Source organism: Oryctolagus cuniculus, chromosome 3 (genome assembly GCF_964237555.1).
Source record: "Oryctolagus cuniculus chromosome 3, mOryCun1.1, whole genome shotgun sequence".
Lineage (NCBI taxonomy): Eukaryota > Metazoa > Chordata > Mammalia > Lagomorpha > Leporidae > Oryctolagus > Oryctolagus cuniculus.
The window spans coordinates 136,499,881-136,526,084 of record NC_091434.1 but is presented as its reverse complement, the minus strand read 5'-3'; the positions used below and the strand labels follow the sequence as shown (position 1 = coordinate 136,526,084).

The 26,204-nt window shown below is 43.6% G+C and overlaps 1 protein-coding gene across 2 annotated transcripts in view; it reads left to right on the top strand.

Moving 5' to 3' along the window:
- Positions 1-21,224, top strand: part of SLC26A4 (solute carrier family 26 member 4) — a 59,960-nt gene extending 38,736 nt beyond the window's left edge. For both annotated transcript variants that reach the window (XM_002712039.5, XM_051848821.2), the window contains exons 11-21: positions 222-299; positions 444-539; positions 3,327-3,433; positions 6,331-6,400; positions 7,732-7,824; positions 8,645-8,740; positions 9,686-9,916; positions 12,824-12,878; positions 14,166-14,311; positions 17,053-17,136; positions 19,708-21,224. In XM_002712039.5, the coding sequence (XP_002712085.1) occupies positions 222-299; positions 444-539; positions 3,327-3,433; positions 6,331-6,400; positions 7,732-7,824; positions 8,645-8,740; positions 9,686-9,916; positions 12,824-12,878; positions 14,166-14,311; positions 17,053-17,136; positions 19,708-19,731 (1,080 nt within the window). In that variant the 3' untranslated portion in view covers positions 19,732-21,224. The remainder of the gene's footprint in view (positions 1-221; positions 300-443; positions 540-3,326; positions 3,434-6,330; positions 6,401-7,731; positions 7,825-8,644; positions 8,741-9,685; positions 9,917-12,823; positions 12,879-14,165; positions 14,312-17,052; positions 17,137-19,707) is intronic.
- Positions 21,225-26,204: the final 4,980 nt, after the last annotated feature.

Here is a 26,204-nt window from a genome sequence, read left to right as displayed (position 1 = left end):
TTTTGTTTAATTTGTCTTCTATTACATATTGCATTTTTGTTCAGTTTGGTGGAATTTTTGCAGATCATGCCCATTTCTCTCAATGGTGTTGAGCAGAAGTGTGGGAGGTGGGGAAGCATTCGTGTACCTGTGAATGTTCTCACTCTCAGCTCACAGGTGGCCAGCTGGGAGACGCAGACCGGGAAGATGGCCCGCCGCCCTGACAGGTGTGTGTCTTTCAGGTCGCTGGCATCATATCGGCTGGGATTGTGATGATTGCCATTGTTGCCCTGGGGAAGCTTCTGGAACCCTTGCAGAAGGTACAGCCCTGCTTCTCTTTATGCCCTGGTTGCATAATCTCCAGCCACTCCTCTGCCGCCAGAGAAATTACAGGAGATTTAAAAATCATCCTCTGGAGAAACCATTCTCCTGAATAACACAGCCCTCCCTGTCTCTCCCGACAGTCGGTCTTGGCAGCTGTTGTCATTGCCAACCTGAAAGGGATGTTTATGCAGGTGTGTGACGTTCCTCGTCTGTGGAGGCAGAATAAGGTCGATGCTGTAAGTCGCCCGCCATCCGCTTTCTCTGAAATAGCAGTTGGTTCTCATATGCTTCCTGTCATATCCTTATGTCCTTCTACCTCCTAAGGCATACTTGCGCTTGGGTAACATCAGAGCAGAAGTTAGAATCGTGTGGATCAACCAAAGTTATGATCCCTCCATGTGAACTGGATTTGGGAAGATCCTGGAGTTTTTTTTTTTTTTTTTAATTTTATTTATTTGAAAGGTAGAGTTACAGAGAGGGAGAGAGGGAGAGGGAGAGGGAGAGGGAGAGGGAGAGGGAGAGGGAGAGGGAGAGAGAGAGAGAGAGAGAGAGAGATCTGTGATCTGTTGGTTTGCTCCCCAAATGTCCACAGTGGTCAAGGCTGGGCCATGCCAAAGCCAGGAGATTGGACCTTCATTCCACATGGGTGGCAGGGGTGTGAGTGCTTGAGCCATCATCTGTTTGCTTTCCCAGGTACGTTAGCAGGGAGCTGGATCCTAAATGGAGTGCCTGAGAGTTGAACAGATTCTCATATGGGATGCTGGTATTGCAGGTGGCAGTTGACCTCCTAAGCCACAACACCGGTCCCAAGATCCTCGATCTTTTTGGAATATCTTTTTGCAAGATCACTTCTGCCAAGAATCCCACAAAAGGCTCATTCATACACATTTGGCTTTATAAAGTCAAAAAAACCAAACCCATTTTCTTTAAAACCCTAGTTTAAAACGATAAACAATACACAAAACCACACACACACACAGAGTGAAGTCACAGAAACCTATGCCAATGTTGTTACTATGGTAACCTTCACAACTAATGTGAGGAATTATAAAAGTTATAAGATAACTCCTATAGAGTTCTATTCTAACTTAAGCTGGGACAGATAAAAAGAATGGGGAAAAAAGATAAAAAGGTAGGCAAAGATACTGATACGGAAAGATCTCCAAAACAAAGTGTTTAATGAAAAAGAGACCAGACTATTGGGAAAGAGTACACACAATGAGAGAATAGGAGAGACAGGGAAAGAGAAATAAGGCAGGGTGGGGTGAGGGGGTCTGAAATTTGGTCTAGCAGTTAAGGGACCTGTGTCCCACTTCGGAGTAGCTGGGATGGATTCCAGGCTCTGATTCTTGATCCTGCTAATGCGCATTCTGGGAGTCAGCAGGTACAGCTAAAGTACTTGGGTCCCTGCAACCCATGTGGGAGACTTGGACTTTTTTTTTTTTAAAGATTTATTTATTTATTTGAAAGTCAGAGTTACACACAGAGAGAATGAGAGGCAGAGAGAGAGAAAGGTCTTCCATCTGATGGTTCACTCCCCAAATGACCGCAATGGCCAGAGCTGCGCTGATCTGAAGCCAGGAGCCAGGAGCTTCCTCTGGGTCTCCCACAGAGGTGCAGGGGCCCAAGGACTTGAGCCATCTTCTACTGCTTTCCCAGGCCATAGCTGAGAGCTGGATCAGAAGTGGAGCAGCTGGGACATGAACCGGCACCCACATGGGATGCCGGCACTACAGATGGCAGCTTTACCTGCTACGCTACAGCCCCGGCCAAGAGACTTGGATTCAGTTCCCAGTTCTGGGCTTTGATTGCAGCCCAGCCCTTGTTGTTTGGGGTATATGAGAAGCGAATCAGCAGATGGAAGTTTCTCTCTCTTTGTGCTCTTGCAAAAAATAAAAAAAGAGGGGCTGGAGCTGTGACGCAGTAGGTTAAGCTTCCGCCTGTGGAACTAGCGTCCCTTATGGGCACCTGTTTAAGTTCTGGATGCTGCTCTTCCTGATCCATCTCTCTGCTATGGCTTGGGGAAGGAGCAGAGGATGGCCCAAGTGCTTGGGCCCCTGCACCCACATAGGAGACCCAGAGGAAACTCCTGGCTCCTGGTTTCAGATCTGCCCAGCTGTGGCCATTGCAGCCATTTGGGGAGTGAACCAGAGGATAGAAGATCTTTCTCTTGTTCTCTCTCCCTTTCTCTGTCTGTAACTCTACCTCTCAAGTAATAAAAACCTTTAAGTGAATAAATAGTGTTTAACAAAGAAAAGAAAAAAAGAGGAAGAAAACAAAGAAATGGAGGAAAGAGGATACAATTAGGAAAGCAGAGAGAGACTGGAGAAAGGAGAGGATGTGAGTGAGTTTTTTTTACTGTACATCTTTGAAATATTCTCTTTGAACCTTGTTAGTATATTATTTAAAAATTTAAAAAACAAAGTGGAACACTTAGTCTTTTTTATTTTTTTTTAAATATTTATTTATTGATTTGAAAGAGTTACACAGAGAGAGAAGGAGAGGCAGAGAGAGAGAGGAGAGAAAGAGAGAGAGAGAGAGAGAGGTCTTCCATCTGCTGGTTCACTCCCCAATTGGCTGCAGTGGCCAGAGCTGCAATCAGGAGCCTGGAGCCAGGAGCTTCTTCTGGGTCTCCCATGTCGGTGCAGGGGCCCAAGCACTTGGGCATCCTCTACTGCTTTCCCAGGCCACAGCAGAGGGCTGGATCAGAAGTGGAGCAGCCTAGACTCGAACCGGCGCCCATATGGGATGCTGGCACTGCAGGTGGTGCTTTTCCTGCTCTGCCCAGTGGCAGCCCCAGAACACTTAGTCTTACTTGGGAATACAGTGAGTCTTCATTGAGAAGGCTAGTCTCCCCCTGTGCTTAAATATGAAATGAATGAAATTAGAAAATTTGGAAAAAGCCGTGATTTATTTGTTGTTAATTTAGCTGTTGCTATTGTAATTATATTCTATTAATTGATCTTATATCGGTAGGTAGTCTGCTTACCTAATGGTACCTTTTGTGTCCTTTTCATTTCTAGGTTATCTGGGTATTTACGTGTGTAGTATCCATTATTCTGGGGCTGGACCTTGGTTTACTGGCTGGCCTGGTATTTGCACTGTTCACCGTGGTCCTGAGAGTTCAGTTGTGAGTAACAGAAAACCCAGATTTCCTTTGAACACGATGACACACCCTGAGCTTTCTTATGCTTGATACAGCGAAACTACTTCCGTGCATAATAGTTACTGTATATGGAGAGAGTCTGTGAATTAAACACATGGTGTGTTACAGACCTTACAAAGACCACTCTTCCAAAAGATCCCATGAATGCACTTGATGGTTCCCATTCTACAGGTGAGGAAACTGAAGCTCAGAAAAGTTAAGAATCTTCTCCTTAGTCACAGTGCTAGGAAGTGGCAAAGCTAAGATTGGCACCCGGAGGTATTTTACCCCCTAACCAGTGCACTCCATACTCTAAAACTAAAAGATACATGGTTCAAAGACTGATCTTCTCTTTACAGTTTCTTTTTTAAATGAAATGAAGTGTATGAGGCCTGAGCCCAAGATTTGAGCTAGACAAGACAGCTGCTGAACACATTGTACAGGCTGAGCATCCCTAATCCAAAAATCCGAACTTGGAAACTTTTTGCGTGCTGACAGCAGGCTCCACAGTTCTCTGATTTTTGAGACTTTTACATTCTGGATTTTCAAATAGGGATGTTCAACTGGTAGAATCTGTGCAAATATTGTGAAATCTGAAACACTTCTGGTCCCAGCCCTTCCGGATTAGAGATATTCCATCTGTAGTTAATTTTCTTTTTTTGAAGCTCATCACCCAAAAGTTATACCACTTGGAATGGGAGAACTTGCTTACAGTCAGTATTCACCCAGCCCTGTCAAATAAGATGTATACCCCATATACTACATGGTTAGGTGACAGAAACACCATTTGCTCATGGGCAGAGAGAGAGAGCAGTAAAGAAACAGTTCAAGCAATGGAAAGGAGGAAGGGGAGGGACCTCAAAGGTGTGCTTGTCCGTTGATTTTGTCTTGATGTTGTGATGTGTCCTCCTTGGCCTAGAGGAGAACAAAACTTGTCTCTCTCTCTTCATCCCCTACCTTTTTGTGGTCTTTCCAGACTTCTAGTCCCTTTGAAGTTTTTTTTTTTTTTTTTTTTTTTTTTTTTTTTTTTTTTGACAGGCAGAGTGGACAGTGAAAGAGAGAGACAGTGAGAAAGGTCTTCCTTTTGCCATTGATTCACCCTCCAATGGCCGCCGTGGCCGGTGCACTGCGGCCGGCGCACCACGCTGATCCGATGGCAGGAGCCAGGTGCTTCTCCTGGTCTCCCATGGGGTGCAGGGCCCAAGCACTTGGGCCATCCTCCACTGCACTCCCGGGCCACAGCAGAGAGTTGGCCTGGAAGAGGGGCAACTGGGACAGAATCCGGCACCCCGGCCAGGACTAGAACCCGGTGTGCCGGCGCCGCAAGGCGGAAGATTAGCCTAGTGAGCCGCGGCGCCAGCCCCTTTGAAGTTTTAAACATTGATCTTTAAAATTTTATTTGAAAGGTAGAGTGATGAGAGAGAAAGAGAGACAGAGGTCTTCCATCCATTGGTTCACTCCCCAAATAACCAATAGCCATGTCTGGGCCACACTGAAGCCAGGAGCCAGGAGCTTCTTCCAGGTCTCCCATGTGGGTGGCAGGGGCACAAGCACTTGGGCCATCTTCCACTGTCTTCCCAGGCACATTAGCAGGGAGCTGGATCTGATGCAGAGCAACAAGGACTTGACCATTGCTGCAGTATGGGATGCGGGCATTGTAGGGGTGGCTTAACCTGCTGCACTACAACGCTGGCCCCATCCTCTTGAGCATTTAGGCCATGAAGAAAGAAACTTGCAGGAGCACCTGCACAGAGGGCCCCAGCTCAGTGAAGGTTCACCTCCGCTTCCCCAGTAGTCCTCCTCCCTGCCCTCCTCCCCTCCCTGGGCAACCTGGTGCTCACACAAAGGCTTGTTTCTCCCTCAACATCCTAAACAGTTGTCCAGGGGCCTGAAAGACTTTACAGACTCCCAGTGTGCCCAGTTTGCTGCCAGGCAATGACTCAGAAACTGTCCTTAGAAGCTGCTGCCTCTTGTGCTGTATTGGCCTCCATGTCTGCTTTGTCTTGGGAGTGCACTTGGGATGGGAGCATTCTGTAAGGGGAGACTCGCTTAAGAGCATGAAGTTCAAAATCAGCACCAAGTAGCAAGCTAAGGTGAAACTGGTGGCACGATTTAGCTGCTGGTTTGGTAACTGGGCTTTTAGCCAACAGAAAGCAGTGTCCTCCACACAGTATTTAATTTCCAGTAATTATAGTGTTGGACCGTAGAGCACAATGCTGAAAGGACCCCAAACAGATCGTCTTTCTTCAGGAATTGTATGGGGCATATGTCCCCAGTCACACTTGGAGAAACATGGAATTTGTCTGATTGCATCGGGGACAGGAAGTCTACAATCTGGTTGGCAGGAAGGGACTTATTTCTGGCCCTCCCAAGCTTGTATTTCTATATAAAGAGACTCATTTGGTCCCCTATCAACTTCCTACACCTCAGCATCGAGTTGCTTTAATTGACAAGTGAGAGCGAGGTGCTGAGGACCCCTGAGTTTAGGGTGCTGATCTTTACCTCTTGGTCATGCCTAACATCTCTGAAACTCGGTTTACTCCCCAGAACAAGTGAGGTTAACAAGGCTGGCTTCTCAGGCGGTCTGGAGTGGCTTCAGTAAGCTGTAGCACGTGGGCAAGCTCTTTGCTTATCCTGCAAAGTGTGACGCTCATTATATCTCAGCCCCCAGGAGACAGCGGCTGTCCACTCTTCTCCCTCAGTGCCATGCAAATGCGAGCTATTCATTTCAGAGTTGGCGACGGGAAAATGTCACCTGCACTAAAGACAAGAGCCCAACACACCAGAATGAGGGGCTCAGGAGTAGCTGTTAGCACTTTTTAACTTGTTGATTCCAGAGATGACTGTTTAGCAAATCGCGACCTTGATTTTTCTTCTTTTAGCCCTTCATGGAATAGTCTTGGAAGCATCCCTAGCACAGACATCTACAAAAGTACCAAGGATTACAAAAACGTAAGTGCCTGTCTGAGATGTGTGCTGGGCTTGGATTCGCTAGCCTGGCATTGGGGGAGTTGCCCATTTCCCCTTTCCTGTGTTAGGTAGGAAGCAGCCAAAGGGAGAGATTTATGTGGTGGACATCCATGAGGCCAGCAGGAGAATCACAAAAACTAATGTCCATGGTGGATGGGAATTTTGTCCATGCTACTGAAATATGATCTTACTGTAAAACCATTGTAAGGGAGATTTTTTAAATAATAGGCAATTAGATTGCTTCTAGATTTTCAATCAAAATTTTATTTTTCGCCTATATAATCCTTATCCCTCATGAATTTGCTTGAAATCCCTGAAAGATTTTCTTCAGTCAGCTCTAAGAAGAGGTTTTCAAGTTCTCAGTCACCAAGATCTTCTTTGACATTTTGCTTTATTTGTGGATTGGGAAGAAATGACACTTAATACAGGAAATGAAAATCAAAGAACTTAAACATCCCACTGATGGGAGTGTGTTGTCTGCAAATAAAAATGCTGAGTGACCGCTGAGGGGAAACAAAGATGAAAAGGCAAAGAAAGTAAATTAAGAAAACAGAAATTTAGAAAACACAAACAAAAAGAATCGAATGTGAACTCCAGGAAGTTGTAGTCTAATTTTATCTTAACATGAAGAACAAAACCAAACCAAACCAAAAAAAGATGATCACTGAACCTAGAATTCCAGTCACAGCTACTAAATTGATTGCCACAGTTTTTCTGTTATGTGCACCTTGCTCAAGTCCCTGGTCTCTCAGAGTGTCAGTTTCCTCATTTGCAGAGCTAGACTAAAATGGCCACAAACCCCAGAGAGTCGGAAGTCCCTGCTGTCATTCCAAGGGTTCTACTTGTGGGATAGCCATTTTTGATCAGGTGGGAACCAAGAACTGACACCACAGACCTCAGTTCTCCCAAATCCCCCTTGATTTTTCTACTTTTAGCAAAGTCAAGAGGATCGATGGTACGAACTTGAGGCCAATCATGTTAGCGTTCAAAGCTTCAGTTTCTGTATCTGGAAGTTAGAGGGTTGAGCAGTTGCTTTCTAAGCCTTTCTAACTTTCATCCCCTATGGGACCATGGGGGTCCAAGAGTTATGGTAACCTGTTGTCCTCCCAACCAGTGTGGAGTTCCTGTGTGCTCCCCAGCTCCTCTAGCTACCTGTGAACTGGCTCCTTGCCAAATAGCCAGAAATCAAACTGAATATTAGAAGCCTAAACTTATTTTTTTTCTTTCTTAGTATTATTATTTTTATTACTATAAAAAGAACAGATTTCATGCATTCCATGCCTGAAATCATTTAACTTCAACTTTTTTCTTAGATTGAAGAACCTGAAGGAGTGAAGATTCTTAGATATTCTAGTCCTATTTTTTATGCCAATGTCGATGGTTTTAAAAAATGCATCAAGTCCACAGTAAGTATTTCACCCCTGGAATTTATTGAGCTCCAACCTTGAATCAGGCTCTTTGCCTTGTTCCCTTTCTGTAGGAATTAAGAATTAGATCATAGCATCTTTTCCTTCAAAAAACTGACACTCTCTTTGAGTACAGAAAAGACACATTTTTTTTTTTATCAAATCCAGGTAGCAGTAGCTTTGCCAGAGTTTGAATAAATAAGTAGGTGAGGACCAGGTGAGTAGTAGAGACAGTGTTAGGACTTTTTAGAAGGGAAAGATCTCTGTTAGTTCTACTAAACAAGACTGTGTGTGGCAGTTGGCAGGAGGAAGGAGATTGTGAGCTGGGAGGAGAAGGTGGGAAAATGTGTTGGTGTGTGGGGTGGTGGTGGGGTGTTGCTCAATTGGGATAGAGGAGTAAGAACTAGTAGGATGTGTAAGGAGGCTTTTCGCAGCTGGAGTGCCCTACCATGCTCCAGACTAGGTGTTTGCCCCTAGATCAGTCCCAGCTCTCAGGCAAACTGGTTCAGAGGAGTGTTCATGGATTTTTCCATAACAGAAGGGCTCTGTGACATCCAGGACAGCCGGAAAACATGGACTGAAAGAGGTTATCCTTTGCTGTTTTTTGTCCTTGACTCTCTGGGAGCCTTTCCCTGAGTCTGGTGGGGGTAGATAGTCCAATAGAGGAGATGGATCTGCTGCATCGGGCCTCGCGGTCTGTTGTTTGGCAGGATGTCTCAAGGGATAATATCCTTTGAGAAATAACCTTTCCAGATAACAATCGCCATTAATGAGCATTAGGAACCAGACGTGTTAGGTAACCTGACATTTATTTCCAAAGGTTGGATTTGACGCCATTCGAGTATATAATAAGAGACTGAAAGCGCTGAGGAGAATACAGAAACTCATCAAAAAAGGACAATTAAGGGCAACAAAGGTGAGGAAATAGCATCCCCCCCCCCCCCAATTCTTTCTTTTCTCTGATGAGAGCAGTTGGCTGGTCTAAAATGAAATCTATTCCCTTTGGTATCCAGATGTGTACAAGCAGATGACATATGTGTGTCAGAGCTGAGCTATTCTTGTCGGCAAGAGGAATGGGAGGGAATAAAATAAAATCAACAGAGCTCCCCAGAAACACAGGGTGGGATGCTTTTTCTATCCTGAATGACATCTGGATTATCTTTTGTGTTTACTGAAAGAGACAAAGTAGGTCTTAATTTAGTGCCAGCAAATCACTCCCAATGGAAGGCAGTAAGTTCATAAACTTTTAGAGCTATTAACTTTTACTCTGGCTTTCTTATCAATGTATTTATTGGCAAAACCCCACAGTTTTCCAGAAATCAAGTTTCCTGTCTCCTCTGTTCCTGGATTTTCCCCAATAGAGAACATCAGTGTTTGGGCTGAAGAGTTCGTGCCCTTGATGTTTTGCTCATCAAGAAATAATATGTGGGGGCTGGTGCTGTGGCATAGCAGGTTATGCCGCCACCTGTGGCACCTGCATTGCATATGGGTGCTGCCTCATGTCCCGGATGCTCCAGTTCCAATCTAGCTTCTTGCTAATGTGCCTGGGAAAGCAGTGGAAGATGGCCCAAGTGCTTGGGCCCCTGCACCCATGTGGGAGACCTGGAAGAACCTCCTGGCTCCTGGCTTTGGATTGGCCCAGCTCTAGCTGTTGGCAGCCATTTGGGGAGTGAACCAGCAGATGGAAGATCTTTCTCTCTCTCTGTCTCTCCTTCTCTCTATAACTCCGCCTTTTGAATAAAACAAATCTTTTTTTAAAAATAAAAATAGTATGTGTAGGACTTTTAAATAATTTGAGATGAATGGTTGAAAGACATTCCAAGTCATTGGCAGTTAAGTTGGCCATGTTCTCTTTCTTTAGAATGGTATCATAAGTGATGCTGGTTCACCCAATGCTGCTTTCGAGACAGATGAAGATATTGAAGATTTGGAAGAACTTGATGTCCCAACCAAGGAGATTGAGATTCAAGTGGATTGGAACTCTGAGCTTCCAGTCAAAGTGAATGTTCCCAAAGTGCCAATCCACAGCCTCGTGCTTGACTGTGGAGCTATCTCTTTCCTGGACGTTGTGGGAGTGAGGTCATTGCGAGTGGTAAGGTTCTGGTTTTTTGCTGTGGAGCTTTGGTGTTAAGTGAAGTGAACAGGCTGTCCAGTCTGGCAAGAGAACAAATGCATGGGCTTTGTGGTATGGATGCTTTGTAATAGAGGGTAATGTTTTAAAGCAGAGGCGCTGGGTGGAGCCAGGCTACCTGGGGTGCATCCTGGCTTTACCATGCACTTGCAGGGTGACCATGGACAAGCTGTTTAATCTATGCCTCAAATTCTTCATCCACAACATGGGGTGATAATGATAGCTACTCCATAGAGTTGTTATGACGATAAAGATACTAGATAGCTAATAGATACAAGGGATTTAGAAGAGTGTCTGGCTCATAGATACCCCTCCAAAGTATTAGTATTGTTTTTCTTTTTTTCTGAGAAGTATATATAGTAAATGGAATAGAAAAAGAAGGAAAAAGTGTGCAAAAGTCCTTTATTTGTTTGTTACATGAATGGCAGCAGGATAAAGAATACCATGTACATGGTAGGACTGGAAAAGCCAGGTATTATTAAGGTAGAGCAGGAGACATCGTGAAGTCCAGGCAAGAAGTGAGGAGCATGTAGACACAAACATTCCTGATGCCAGAAGCCAGCTATATAAGCTCAAGTTTATTAATTCTCTCAACAAATAGATATGAAATGTCTAATTCATGCTAAGCACTCTGGTAGGCCACAAGAGGCTGTTGAAGTGTCACACAGTTTCCACCTTCATGGGGCTAAAAGCAGTCTGAAGAAGGCAGATGTTAGTATTATAAATAACAACTATATTCAATGCTCCAAAGCAAACTTTTTTGTTTTTAAAGATTTTATTGGGGTAGCACTGTGGTATAGTGGGTTAAAGCCCCTGCTTGTAGAGCTGGCATCCCTTATGGACAATGGTTCGAGTCCTGGCTGTTCCACTTGTGATCCAGCTCCCTACTGATGCACCTGGGAAAGCAGTGGAAGATGGCCCAAGTGCTGGGCCCCTGCACCTGCATGGGAGATCCAGAGGAAGCTCCTGGCTTTGGATTGGCCCAGCTCTGGCCATTGTGGCCACTTGGGGAGTGAACCAGATGTCTTCCATGCAACATGAACTGGCTGGGACATGAACCGGCACCCATATGGGATGGCAGTGCTGCAGGCAGATGCTTAACTTACTAAGCCACAATGCCAGTCTCCAAAAGCAGACTTTAAAGAGATGTCATCTAAAGTGTCAAGTTCAAGGTGAAGCTTCTACTGGGTATCAAGAGAGTCAAACAGAAAAGCAAGCAGGCTTAAGGTACCAACAACGAAATGTAATGATCATAATGAGACACTGACTCCTCACTGAGGCTTAGCCTAACTGGAGGCTTCTTGGCTACCTCTGTAAGAACAAGAAATGATTCCAGGAAGGCAGAGTTACAGAAAGGCAGAGAGAGAGAGAGAGAGAGAGAGAGAGAAGAGGAGGGGAAGGGAGGGGAGGGGGGAGTGGGAGGAAGTTAGGAGAAGAGAGAGGAGAGGAGAGGAGAGGAGAGGAGAGGAGAGGAGAGGAGAGGAGAGGAGAGGAGAGGAGAGGAGAGGAGAGGAGAAATCAGATCTTCCATCTGCTCGTTCAATCCCCAGATGGCCTCAATGGCCAGAATTGTGCGGATCTGGAGCCAGGAGCTGGGAGCTTCTTCCTGGTCTGCCACATGGGTGCAGGGACCCAAGGACTTGGGCCATCCTCCACTGCTTTCCCAGGCCACAGCAGAGAGCTGGATCGGAAATGGAGCAGCTGAGACTTGAACTAGTGCCCATATGTGATGCCGGCACTGCAGGCAGCAGCCTTACCTGCTACGCCACAGTGCCAGCCCCAACAATCGTAACATTGAATTCCAGGCTGTTTTCCATAGTTAAAGTCTTGGCTTTCAGATATGATATCAGCAGTCGGAAAAACTAAAGACATCTCCAAATCTTATACTTAAGTGAAGGTCTTGATTTGTTTTCCTCCACAAATTTCAAGTTCTGTTTTATTGTCCATAGGTCTTATGCCTTGATGTTTTAAAATTAAACTCCTTTGAGATAATTGTAGATTGACATGCAGGTGTAAGGAATCATCAAGAGCCCACATATTTCTCAACTGACTTTCTCCCAACTGTTACATCTTATAAAACTGCAGTACAAAACCACCAACAGGGCTCTGACACTGATGCATTCAAAATCGAGGCCTTGACTTTGAGGTCTACATTTTGATTCTTACGGTAATCTCCACACCTGTAGTTCTCCCACTCAAAGACATAAAATTATGTTCTCTTCTCCAATCAACAGGGACTAACTAGATAACCCTGTACTCCCTTCTTCCCTTCCTTCCACAAGTATTTCATTTAAAAAAAAATCATTTATTTATTTTTGAAAGGCAGAGTGATAGAAAGAGGATGAGAGAGAGAGAGAGAGAAAGTGATACCTTCTATCCTCTGGTTCACTCTCCGAATGGCTGCAATGGCCAGGGCTAGTTCAGGCCAAAGCCAGGAGCCCAGAGCTCCATATGGGTCTCCTGACGTGGGTGGCAAGTCCCGAATACTTGGGCCATCTTCCACTGCTTTCCCAGGTGCATTAGCAGGGAACTGTATCAGAAGCTTAGCAGCTGGGAATCTGTGCTCCTAAATGGGTTGCTGGAGTCATTGGCTACGTTAACCCACCATGCCACCACGCCAGCCCACAATGTTTCTTGGGCACTTCTGTGGTAGGGTGCTGTGTAACTGAGCAGGAAGCTGCCCTCTCTGGCAAGATGGTCTTTTCACCCCTAATCATCACCTCTACGGTTTTCCAACAGTTAACTTTCCTCAAAGTTCTGATTGACCATCAAAGTGTTGACATAACTCCTAGGTAAATAATCAAATGCTACTGAATCATGTACAGATAGGTTGTTCATTTTAACACATTTCCCTTTTTTCATTTTTAGATTGTCAAAGAATTCCAAAGAATTAATGTGAATGTATACTTTGCATCACTTCAAGGTAAATGCATATATGGATACATACATTTCTATGTGTAAGATTTTCCTCTAAGCTTTTTATCCTACCTTATAGGCATATATTGACTAAAGGCCTTTTTAAAAATTTTTTATTTATTTATTTGAGAGTTATAGTTAGAGAGAGAGAGAAAGGTTTTCCATCTGCTGGTGTACTCCCCAAAAGGCAGCAATGGCTGGAGCTGGGAAGCCAGGAGCCAGGGACTTCTTCCAGGTCTCCCATGTGGGTGCAGGGGCCCAAGCACTTGGGCTGTGTTTTACTGCTTTCACAGGTGCATTAGCAGGGAGCTGGATCAGAGTGGAGCAGCCAAGACATAAACTGGCGCCCATCTGTGATTCTGGTGCTAAATGCTGGAGGCTTAGCCTACTGTGTCACAGCGCCAGCCCTGAGGCCTTTTTTTTAAGTTATTTAAAAAATTATGGTAAAAATACATATAGCATAAAGTTGCCATTTTATTCACTTTTAAGTGCTGATTGATTGATTTAGTGGCATTACTTAGATTCACAATGCTGTGCGATCATCGGCCATTACCCATTTCCAAAATGTTTCATTACCACACACAAACTGTGTACCAACTCTGCAATAACTCTGAGGACATTTCTGGATCCAGCAAGTTATTACGTCCAGTGTGTGCTGCTGAGTTGGTGGTGTACAGAGACTTAAGTCCTGGCAGTGGTGCAGGATCAGTGCGGGGAAGAACTGTGGGGAGGCAGAGCTGGAGATGCCTGAGATCAAGGGGATTCTCAAGGACGTGCGTCTCTGGGTCTGTGCGTGGCTGGTGCGTGCAGGGACGTGCTGGTGCTTAGACTGTTGTGCAGAGGCAGCACCTGAGACTCTTGCATAGTGACTTACTGCATGAGTACAGCCAGACAAATTCATGAAGGAGAGAGGGGACAAGGCTGGGCAAAGATGGGGTGTCAGAAGTCTCACCTCACATTCTGCTTTCCAGGGAGTCCGCCTTCCTACCCCCACATCAGTCACTCAGTGACTCAGGCCACCCTTGTGGGGGATGTAGCCTCCCAGTCCCCTTCAGATGTGACAGCTCCCATTGACCAAGGACATGCTGGGCACCAAGGCCATCTACTGTAACCAGTCAAGGGGTGTCCATGCTGTGTGCTACTAGAAAAGAACCTCAGTTACTCAGTTTGGAGCAGGGTCACAGTTTGGAAATGAGAAGGGGAAAAAAAAAAAAGTCAAAAGGAGCAGCTACGAAAACAGTGACAAAAGCACATTTTCTAGAGACCGACCCAGCATTATCCCTTTCTTTTGAAGATCACGTGATGGAAAAGCTGGAGCACTGTGGCTTCTTTGATGACCATCACAGGAAGGACACCTTCTTTTTGACTGTCCACGACGCTATCCTCTATCTGCAGAATCAGGTGAAATCCACAAAGGGTGAAGACTCCATTCTAGAAACGGTAAATACTTAACCTTCCTCTAGGTAACTTTCCGAAACTACTGTGATTTCTGTAAATGGCAAAAATGACACAAGCCTTGGTTTGGATCCCAGTGAGCTATTGGCTCTCAGGCCATCTGCACAACTTCCGGGAGCCCCACTTACTTTGTCAGTAAAAGGAGAGTAGCACCATTACTCTTGCTGGGTGATGTGAGGACTAAACAAGATAGTTGATAACAAGCTTGCCTTTTTTTTTAATTTTTTGACAGGCAGAGTGGACAGTGAGAGAGACAGAGAGAAAGGTCTTCTTTTGCTGTTGGTTCACCCTCTAATGGCCGCCGCGGCCAGCCTAGTGAGCCGCAGCGCAGGCGATAACAAGCTTTTGATAGTAGCTGCTACATAATAACTCTACAATGTTAAAGTCTACTACGCAAATGGGCATGAGCTATGGTATCTGTGGAATATAGCCCTGAATCGTGGATCTTCTGTATTTTGTGTACATAAATGTGACTTAAGTTTTCAGGACTCTGGAAACCCTTGAATAATGAGTGTATTTTTGTTTTACTTTTTCCATATAATCAGTTTTCATAACAACTAGATCAACCCTTTAAAAATATTTATTTGTTTATTTATTTGAAAGGCAGATGGCCGGCACCTAGCGGCACCGGCACACCGGGTTCTAGTCCCGGTCGGGGCGCCAGATTCTGTCCCGGTTGCCCCCCTTCCAGGCCAGCTCTCTGCTGTGGCCCGGGAGTGCAGTGGAGGATGGCCCAAGTGCTTGGGCCCTGCACCCCATGGGAGACCAGGAGAAGCACCTGGCTCCTGCCTTTGGATCAGCCACAGTGCACCGGCCGCAGCGGCCATTGGAGGGTGAACCAACGGCAAAAGGAAGACCTTTCTGTCTGTCTTTCTCTCTCACTGTCCACTCTGCCTGTCAAAAAAAAAAAAAAAAAAAAAAAAAAAAAGAAAAGAAAAGAAAGAAAGGCAGAGAGAGGGAGATCTATCCACTGGTTCACTCCCTAAATGGCTGCAATGGCCAGGGCTGGGCCAAGCCAAAGCCAGGAGCCTGGAACTCCAGCAGGGTGTGTCCCATGTGAGTGGCAGGGTCCCTAGCACTTGGGCAACTTTCTACTGTTTTGCCAGGAGCTGAACTGGAAGTAGAACAGCTGGCACTTGAAATATGTTGCAGTATGGGCTGCGGGCATTTCAAGCAGCTTAACTCAGTGTGCAACAACACTGGCCCCTATAGGTGTCTTTGAATAGGATTCATCAGGCTATGGGTGATTCACTGGAAAAGAAAATTAAATCTTTGAATAATCCCAGGGCTATTTTCTACCCTACAAAATAGACTAGACCCTGATATCTTCTAGATCTTATTTTATCAGTTCTCCTATCAAACACTCAGGAGACATTTAGGGTAGAAATACTGATGGACCCAGGATAAGAACCTCATTTCTGGTGGACCTTCTCACAGTGAATTTAGGGAACTGAAGGAAGCATCTATAAAATGTAATAACAGTTATTGTTTTAGTGAATCAGTATATTATATTTTGTATTATTTTGTTATATTTTACATTTCTTTCCTTTATACAAAAAATAGGATGAGTAGATCCTTATAATAGATTGGAAGTTGATACGTGAAATAAAACTAAGTTAGAAAACCAAACTACATTATTCTTTTCAGTGACTGTTGGTGGAAAGGTTGTTCTGCCTAATGTTCCTGGGGGAAACACTCATCCTAGATACAAGGTGTAGGTCATACAAAAGAACGAAGTAGTAAAATCACAGATCTTTAAAATAAAATGGCTCATGCAATCTCTGAAAACTCATTTCATCTCTGAAAACTCAAGAACGTGTTCTATCCAGCTTAAAGCTCTGTGAAGCACAGGTAAAAACAATAAGCAAAAGGATATACCGTATCTTTAAAAAGACCCCACGTTAAGACAGAAGCACTTTCCCTTTCTTCAGGAAGAGGCTCTGGTGTTTTATGGGTATTGTGAGGCAGTGATTTGGCCCTGTTCCTGCCCTATCATCTGCCATCACAGGACTACCCCACGACAGTCCCAAGGTGTAGTTACACCTGCTCGGTACTTTTCCCATTATGTCATGACCATTGGTACCGCCGCAGTGAGAACTGGGTTATTTGTAAGGAAAATTAGCAAAGTAGCACTTCAAAGCATCCTTTTAGCCTTAATATACAAATTGCTTTGGAAATGTGCTTCTCCATGCATATGCCAAAGCCCATGTTGTTAGCAGTTTCCCGTGTGTGGAAGATTAAATTACATACTAGCTCCGAAAAGTGCAAGTTTCCTGAATTGACAATTTGATTCATCGATGTTGGTTTCCATGTCCAATAAAATTTATTTCCATCCAATTCAGTGTGCGACAGGTTATTGTTATCAGTCACAAACCCCTCGTGGCGCATTCACCGAGTGCTCATTGCTAAGTGCTCTCAGCTTCGCTGCTGAAAGAGAAGCCCTCTCAAGTGCTGAGCCACTTAGGCAGAGGGCTGACCTCTTAAGAGGCAGGGGAAGAGAGCTGGAAAGGGGTTTGCGCAACAGAGAACACCACACCGCAGCGTGGGGAATGGCATGGGGACAGTTCAGAGGTGGGAGACAGAAGAGGGCAGAGCTGCAGAGGATTCTGAAGCATGGAGAGTGTGGCTGAGAAACAACAGCACATCTTCAGATCCTGTTCCGGGGAGTCTCCCAGAGGCTGAGCGTATCACGTTTCCCGTAAACCCTTTGTGTTCCCTTTATCTAGATCAATCTCATCCAAGACTGTAAAGACCCTCTTGAGTTAATGGACGCAGAACTGGCTGAAGAAGAACTCGATGTCCAGGATGAGGTAGGATTGTTACTTTCTTCTCCAGAAAATAATCCGCATTGAACCTTGGACAAACTGAGTAATACCAAGAGTGGATGAGGCTGACTGAGAACCGTTCAAGGGGGCTGGCACTGTGGCGTAGTGGATTAAGGCTCTGCCTGCGATGCCGGCATCCCTTGTGGGTACCAGTTCAAGACCAGGCTGTTCCACTTCTGATCCAGCTCCCTGCTAATGTGCCTGAGAGAGCAGGGGAAGATGACCTAAATGTGTTAGCCATTGTGGGAATTTGGGGATGGAAGATTCTCTCTCTCTCTCTCGTCCTCTCTGTAATTCTACTTGTCAAATAAATAAAAATAAATCTTAAAAAAGAAAAAAAGTTCAGGATAAATAATTCCCCCAACATACTAATAGAATAGGTCTTAGGTCCTTAGGAGAGAAAACGGGGAGTAAGACTTCTCCCTCAGTGACTTTACATTCTTGGGGAACCTGTTGTCTCAGATAATAGCGATGATCAAGGACAGCAGCTGTTAACACCCTGGTCCTGATTTTGTGCCTGGACTTCCTCATGCTTCTCTTCCAGAGACCTATGGCCATGGGACAGAGCAAGGGCCAATAGAGAGAATTCTGCCCCAGGCACAGTATGTGAGGAGCAGGGGCCTGTGATCTTCATCTGATTGATAACGGGTTTAAAAATATGCTCCCTCCACTGAGAACAATTCTGTGTACGGCAGATGCTCTTATGGCTGCAGATGAGTCCTAAAAAACTTGAGTGAATTCATAATACCTGAATGAATTTTGTGGCTCCACTCCTGAGTAAAGTGAGACCAAGGGAAGATCACAGAATTTTAAAGTTGAAAGATTTCTTTGAAGTCAAGCAGTCTATCACTCTAGTCTGTGCAGAAATCCTGCCTGTGCTATTCTGTTTGCTTTTGTGTGAACATTTCTAGACTTGGGCTAACTGGTGACGTCTCTTTTTTTTTTTTTTTAAAGTATTTTATTTATTTGAAGGGAGCAGTTATAGAGGGGGAGAGAGAGAGAGAGAGAGAAACACAGACAGACAAACAGACTGACTTTCGCTCTGCTGGTTCACTCCCCATATGGCTGCAACAGATAGGGCTGGGCCAGGCCAAAGCCAGGAGTCTGGAACTCCATCCAGGTCTCCCATGTGGGTACAGGGGCCCAAGTCTTTGGTCTGTCTTGCACTGCTTTCCCCAGCATATTAGCAGGGAGCTGGTTCTGGAAGTGGAGCAGCCAGTACTCAAACAGATGCTGATAAAGGATACTGGTGTTGAAGGTGGCAGCTTAACCCACTATGCTAAGTGCTAACTTCCCAAGGGTGTTTGTTGCGTGGCTGAAAGCCTTTAAATGCTAGTTGTGCTTACAAAACTGAATTTGACCTTTCTGTAATAACTGCTTAGTGGAGTGAGATGTACCTTCCTCAGTGACACAAACCTTCCCACCTTCAGTTACTTGAAGGTGGCTGCCACATCAGCACCAGACAGTCCTCCAGGAGAGACCCCTCCGATTCCTTCTACTGTTCCTCACGGGCACATAGTTTGGCAAGGTTTGGCTGACTGGGATGCTCAGGCAGCCAGGACTAGGACCGGCACCCGTGTGGGATGCTGGCATTGCAGACTTCACCTGCTATGCCACAACGCCAGCCCCTGTGGAATTGGTTTTTGACCCAAATGCAAGACTATCCATATTTCTGCTGGGTGGTGTCTTTTTAGTTCCCGTCTATTGGCATCGTTTTGTATTTTGAATCTATCCTTCAGCATATTCGTGCACCCACAGTGGTATCATGAGCAAATCTCTGCCTTTTTCCTGGTCTTGATAAGAATGTTGAACACAACAACATTCAGTGTCCTGTGGTGAAATCAGGTAGTGGGCATGACAGGCAGAGGTCTTTGTGAAGGAAGCGCACTACTAGAGTTGAAAATCTCAGCCCTGCAACTTAGCCTACCAGTGCAGTGAACCCATGAAATTCAGTGTTGAGCTGAGCAGTCCTTGCAGCTGTAGTAGTCTGTGGTTCTGTGAGTACAGGGCAGCCTTAGTTAAGTAAAAACTGATATATCAAGTCAGCACTTAAGCAGGAGCCATATTTTAGGAGCATGATGGACACATGGAAGGATCAACCCAGGAAGGTGTTGTACAGGTGATGGAGCAGCATAGCCCCCTGTGTCAAGGGCATGGGTCTTGGGGTCACGTACACCTAGGTGCTGATCCTGCTGCTGCTACTTAACTTGCTATGTAGCCATGAAAATTAGTTAGAATTTTCATTTTAGTAACTTCATGTGACTTAGGAATAATTATACCACAGAGTTGTGAAAATTAAAGGATGCACATAAAGTAAGAAGACAATGTCTTTACATAATAAGTACTCAATAAATAGTAGCTAATTGCTTTTCAGTAAATCCAATTGAAATATGAAGAGGTTTAAATTAGGTTTTTACCTTCCTTCATTTGTGATATGTCCACCCGAGGTGAGTAAAAACAAGTGATCAATACTAGACTGATTTATTTGCAAAAAAGAGAATGTAGACTTAGGAGAATTCAGTTGCATCACCTCTGGGTTCCCCTTTGCTTCCACAGGCTATGCGTAGACTTGCCTCCTGAAAACAGGTCCAGGAGATCTGATCAGAAGGACTCCAAGACAGAACGCACCTACCAATGTCATTCCACGCCAGCATTTCTGCCTTGATTATTTATTTGGCCTTGAAACACTCATCCTTTTTCTATTACATTTTTTAAAATGTTGATTTTTTTTTTAAAGTTAGTCATTGAAAGATTGTCTTCCATAGAAACGATCCTTGTATGGAGGTATATAAAGGTATGGTCTAAAAATCTAACATGAAAATTGCGTTGCTTTTAGCAAAAAAAAAAAAAAAAATCTGTTATCATGGTGATTAAAATGACTTGATATTTTTGTCCAAAATTTTAACAGCATGTAAAATAAGTAATCTCTAACTGAATTCTGACTACTTTTCAAAATTAATCTAAAAAGTGAAGTACCTAAAGTTATCTATATTTAAAAATCGGGTTTCAAAGATAAAGCAGAATGGTTTGAAATACATACATTGGAAATTTTAAAAAAATTCATATTCTACCCCAGAAGATTTTATTTTACATCTTTTTTTAATTTTATTTTTACTTAAACTTTTCTTAGTGCCAATAATTTTAGAGTTATATACAGGCTTTGGTCATGTGGACCACTCCTATATGTTTCATATTGGAGTGAATGAAGTTGTACTTCATTTCTAGAGACAAAAACAAAACAAAACAAAACAAAACAAAACACAACTTAAGCCCTCAACTGAAATTACTGAGAATAATGCCAATGTTCTTCACACGTAATGAAAAGGCAACGTGCACTTTTCCATGCACTTTTTGAAGACCTCTTGTATGTATTTGAAGACCCCTTTGGACACATATCTGAAAGTCCCAATGTGTTCAGCTGTTCAGAGGTAGCTTGTCTTATCTCTGTTTTTCTTCTTAAAACAGTTAGAAGCTGTGTGTCCACTTCTGAAGGAATACAGTCATCTCAAACTGGTTGATCCTGAATTCAGATTCTATATCTGGCCACAGCATAACCAGGATTATTATAACACTATCTCATTTTCACAGTTAGAACTGCTTATCTTGGCACCAAGTCCTGTCTCTAGGGTGAATGTCATAGCCTTGCAGAAAATATATGAATACCTCTGTTCAATAGAGGAAATTTGCACTGCTCACTTTTTTTTTAAGGAAACACCAAAGTTATATTTTACACTAAAGCTAGAGTTTTCTAAAAATCTTGAGTCTGTTTCTGACCATCTAAGACCACAGTCTGAGAATACGGTGTCTTCTAAGCATTTTGTGAAAAGTACGCAGGCTTCTAATTCTGTATTATCAATGGAAATTTTACTTGAAATTAAAGCTATCTTTTATGTTTTTAACCTATATAATGAGATTCTAGTATTGTATATGAATTTAATAACAAGTGGAAAAGATCAAATCATGTAAATTAGGAAATATGTACACATATTTTTAAGTAAATGTAACATTGCTTTTTAAGCTAATCAGATGTGTTCTTTCTGAACAAAACTATTAAATAGAACCAAAAAATGCTACATTCTAAGTTTGCTGTTAACTCTTCTCAATCATTTTAATGTATTCTTTTTTCCCCAAAGAAACCATTTATTTAAGGAGTACAAATTTTATAAGTATAACTTTAGGAATATAGAGATTCTTCCCATCATACCCACTCTCCCACCCCCACTCCAACCCTTCCTCCTCCTCTCTCTCCCATTCCCAGTCACATTCTCCGTTAAGATTCACTTTTAATTAACTTTATATACAGAAGACCAACTCCAGACTAAGTAAATATTTCAACAATTTGCACACACACACACACACACAAAACTGAGAACAAGTTTTACAGTTAATTCTCGTAATACAACTCATTGAGGACAGAGGTCCTGCATGGGGAGTTAGTGCACAGTGACTCCTGTTGTCAATTTAACAATTAACACTCTTATGTATGACGTCAGGGATCACCTGAGGCTCCTGACATTAGCTTACAGAGTATGGAAACCTTTTGAATTCATAATCTCTATCAGTTTTAGACAAGGCAATAAGCAAAGTGGAAATTCTCTCCTCCCTTCAGAGAAAAGTATATCCTGCTTTTTTTAAGATTTATTTTATTTATTTGAAAGAGTTACAGAGAGAGGCAGAGAGAGAGAGAGATCTTCCATCCACTGGTTCACTCCCCAGTTGGCCACAACAACCAGAGCTGTGCCGATCCAAAGGCAGGAGCCAGAAGTTTCTGCTGGGTCTCTCACATGGGTTCAGGGGTCCAGGGACTCGGGCCATCTTCCACTGCTATCCCAGGTCATAGCAGAGAGCTGGATTGGAAGAGGAGCTGCTGGGACTAGAACCAGCGCCCATATGGGATGCTGGTGCCTCAGGCCAGGGCTTTAACCCACTGTACCACAGCACCAGACCCAGTATATCTTTCTTTGATGGCCACTTATTTCCACTGGGGTTACACTCACAGAGATCTTTCATGTAGGACATTTTTTGGCACAGTGTCTTGGCTTTCCATGCCTGAAATGCTCTCATGGGCTTTTCAGCCAGACCAGAATGCCTTAAGAGCTGATTCTGAGGTCAGAGTGCTATTTAAAGTGATTGTCATTCTGTGAGTCTGCTGTGTGGACTGCTTCCCATGTTGGAACATTCTCTACATTTTAGTTCTATTATTATTGCCAGACACTTGGTCTTATTTATATGATCCCTTTAACACTTAATACTATCTATATGGTCACTTTAACACTTAATATGATCACTTTAACATTTTTGCCACTCAGCTTAATGGGATTTGGGGTCCCATGGCAAGTTTTTATTAATTTTTTAAAAGGTTTTATATTCTTCATAACATGTTGTTTTTACTTAAATTTGTAAAGATTTATTTATTTGAAAGTCAGAGTTACACAGAGAGAGGAGAAGCAGAGAAAGAGGTCTTTCATCCGATGGTTCACTCCCCAATTGGCCGCAATGGCCAGAGCTGCCCTGATTCAAAGCCAGGAGCCAGGAGCTTCTTCTGGGTCTCCCACACGGCTACAGGGGCCCAAGGACCTGGGCCATCTTCCACTGCTTTCCCAGGCCATAGTGGAGAGCTGGATGGGAAGTAGAGCAGCTGGGTCTCAAACCCGCACCCATATGGGATGCCAGCTTTTCAGGCCAGTGCATTAACCTGCTGCACCACAGCATTGGCCCCTCCATGACAAGTTTTTAAACTGTACTCCTAGAAGTAAGTCTGTAGGAATGTATGCAGAACTATACAGCTTTACAGTTACAAACTTCCTCCTTCCTCTCTTACTCCCACTCTTAGTTTTTAATGAGATCAATTTCAATTCACTTTATACAAATATGACTATGTATTAAGTAAAGAGTTCAGCAAATGAAGAAGAAAAAACTTTTCCTCAATAGTTGCAACATGGGCTGTTAAAGTCATTGCTTCTCAAAGTGTCAATTTCACTTCTACAGAATTTCTTTTAGGTAATCTATTAGTTTTCACAGATCAGGGAGAACATTTGGTATTTGTCCCTTTGGGACTGGCTTATGATATTTTCCAGATTAATCCATTTTGTTGCAAATGACCAGATTTCTTTCTTTCTTTCTTTCTTTCTTTCTTTCTTTCTTCCTTTCTTCCTTTCTTTCTTTCTCTTTCTCTCTCTCTTTCTCTCTTTCTCTCTCTCTCTCTCTCTCTCTCTCTCTTTCTCTCTTTCTCTCTTTCTCTCTCTCTTTCTCTCTTTTTTTTTTAACCACTGTGTAGTATTCCATAGTGTATGTATCCCATAGTTTCTTTATCCATTCTTCAGTTGATGAGCTTTTAGGTTGATACCATGGCTTAGCTATTATAAACTGAGCTGCAATAAACATGGGGGTGCATATAACTCTTTTATTTACTCATTGAATTTTCCTTGGATAAATTCCCAGGAGTGGGATGGCTGGATATTATGGTAGGTCTATATTTAGATTTCTGAGGTATCTCCATACTGTCTTCCATATGATTTTACCAGTTTACATTCCTATCAATAGTGGACTAGGGGCTGGCGCTGAGGCTCACTAGGCTAATTCTCCGCCTTACGGCGCCAGCACACCGGGTTCTAGTCCCGGTCGGGGCGCTGGATTCTGTCCCGATTGCCCCTCTTCCAGGCCAGCTCTCTGCTGTGGCCAGGGAGTGCAGTGGAGGATGGCCCAAGTGCTTGGGCCCTGCACCCCATGGGAGACCAGAAGAAGCACCTGGCTCCTGTCTTCGGATCAGCGCGGTGCGCCGGCTACAGCGCGCCAGCCGTGGCGGCCATTGGAGGGTGAACCACTGGCAAAAGGAAGACCTTTCTCTCTGTCTCTCTCTCTCACTGTCCACTCTGCCTGTCAAAAAATTTAAAAAAAAAATAGTGGACTAGGGTAACTTTTACCCCACATCCTCACCAGCATTTATTATATGTTGATTTCTGTATGAAAGCCATTCTAACTGGGGTGAGGCGAAACCTCATTGTGGTTTTGACTTGCATTTCCCTGATGCCTAGTGATTCTCAGCATTTTTTCATGTGTCTGTTGGCAATTTGGATTTCCTCTTTTGAAAAATATCTGTTTAAGTCCTTTGCCCATCTCTTAACTGGGTTGTTTGTTTGTTTTTGTAGTTTATTGATCTCTTTATATGTTATGGCTATTAATACTTTATCAGTTGCATAGTTTGCAAATAATTTCTCCCATTGTGTTGGTGGCCTCTTCACTTTCCTGAATGTTTATTTGCAGTACAGAAACTTCTCAATATGATGTAATCCCACTTGTTAATTTGGCTTTGACTGCCTGCGCCTCCAGGCTCTTTACCAGGAACTCTTTGCCTGTGTCAATGTCTTGCAGGGTTTCCCCAATGTTCTCTAACAATTTGATGGTGTCACATCATAGATTTAGATCTTTAATCCATGTTGAGTGGATTTTTGTGTAAGGTGTAAGGTAGGGGTCTTGCTTCATGCTTCTGCATGTGGAGATCAGTTTTCCCAGCACCATTTATTGAAGAGACTGCCCTTGCTCCAGGGATTGGTTTTAGCTCCTTGGTCAAATATAAGTTGGTTGTAGATGCTTTGATTGATTTCTGGCATTTCTATTCTGTTCCATTCTTCTATCCATCTGTTTTTGTACCAGTACCAGGCTGTTTTGATTATAACTGCCTTGTAGTCTGTCCTGAAAGCTGGTATTGTGATGTCTCCAGCTTTGTTTTTGTTGTATAAAATTGCTCACTAGGCTAATCCTCCGCCTGTGGTGCCAGCACACCGGGTTCTAGTCCCGGTCGGGGCACCGGATTCTGTCCCGGTTGCTCCTCTTCCAGTCCAGCTCTCTGCTGTGGCCTGGGAAGGCAGTGGAGGATGGCCCAGGTCCTTGGGTCCTGCACCCACATGGGAGACCAGGAAAAGCACCTGGCTCCTGGCTTCGGATCAGTGCAGTGCGCCGGCCGCAGTGCGCTGGCCGCAGCGGCCACTGTGGGGTGAACCAACGGCAAAGGAAGACCTTTCTCTCTGTCTCTCTTTCTCACTGTCCACTCTGCCTGTCAAAAAAAATTGCTTTAGCTATTCGAGGTCTCCTGTGTTTCCATATGAATTTCAATGTCATTTTTTTCTATATCTGAGAAGAATGTCTTTGATATTTTGATTTGTATCACATTGGATCTGTAAATTGCTTTTGGAAGAATGGGCATTTTGGTGATATTGATTCTTCCAATCCATGAACATGGAAGATTTTTCCATTTTTTTGTATCTTCTTCTATTTCTTTCTTTAAAGTTTTGCAATTTTCATTGTAGAGATCTTTGACATCCTTGGTTAAATTTATTCCAAGGTATTTGATATTTTTTGTAGCTATTTTGAATGGGATTGATCTTTGAAGGTTAATCTCAGCTTTGGTATTGTCTGTGTGTACAAAGGCTGTTCATTTTTGTGTACTGACTTTATATTCTGCTACCTTATCAAACTCTTCTATGAGTTCCAATGGTCTCTTGGTGGAGTCTTTTGGATCCCCTAAATAAAGAATCATATCATCTGCAAATAGGAATAGTATGACTTCATCCCTCCCAATTTGTATCCCTTTGATTTATTTTTCTTGCCTACTGGCTCTGGCTAAAACTTCCAGGAATAGTAATAGCAATGGTAAAAGTGGGTATCCTTGTCTGATTCCAGATCTCAGTGGGAATGCTTCCAACTTTTCCCCATTCAGTAGGACTACTGGCCATGTTTGTCAAAAATTGCCTTGATTGTGTTGAGGAATGTCCCTTCTATATACAATTTGCTGAGAGTTTTCATCATGAAAGGGTGATGTATTTTATCAAATGTTTCCTCTGCATCTTGAGATAACCATATTGTTTTTGTTCTGCAGTTTGTTGATGTGATGTATCACATTGATTGATTTTCAAATGTTGAACCATCCCTGCATACCATGGATAAGTTCCGCTTGGTCTGGGTGGATGATCTTTCTGATGCATAGTTGGATTCAATTGGCTAAGTTTTTGTTGAGGATTTTTTGCATCTATGTTCATCAGGGAAACTAGTCTGTA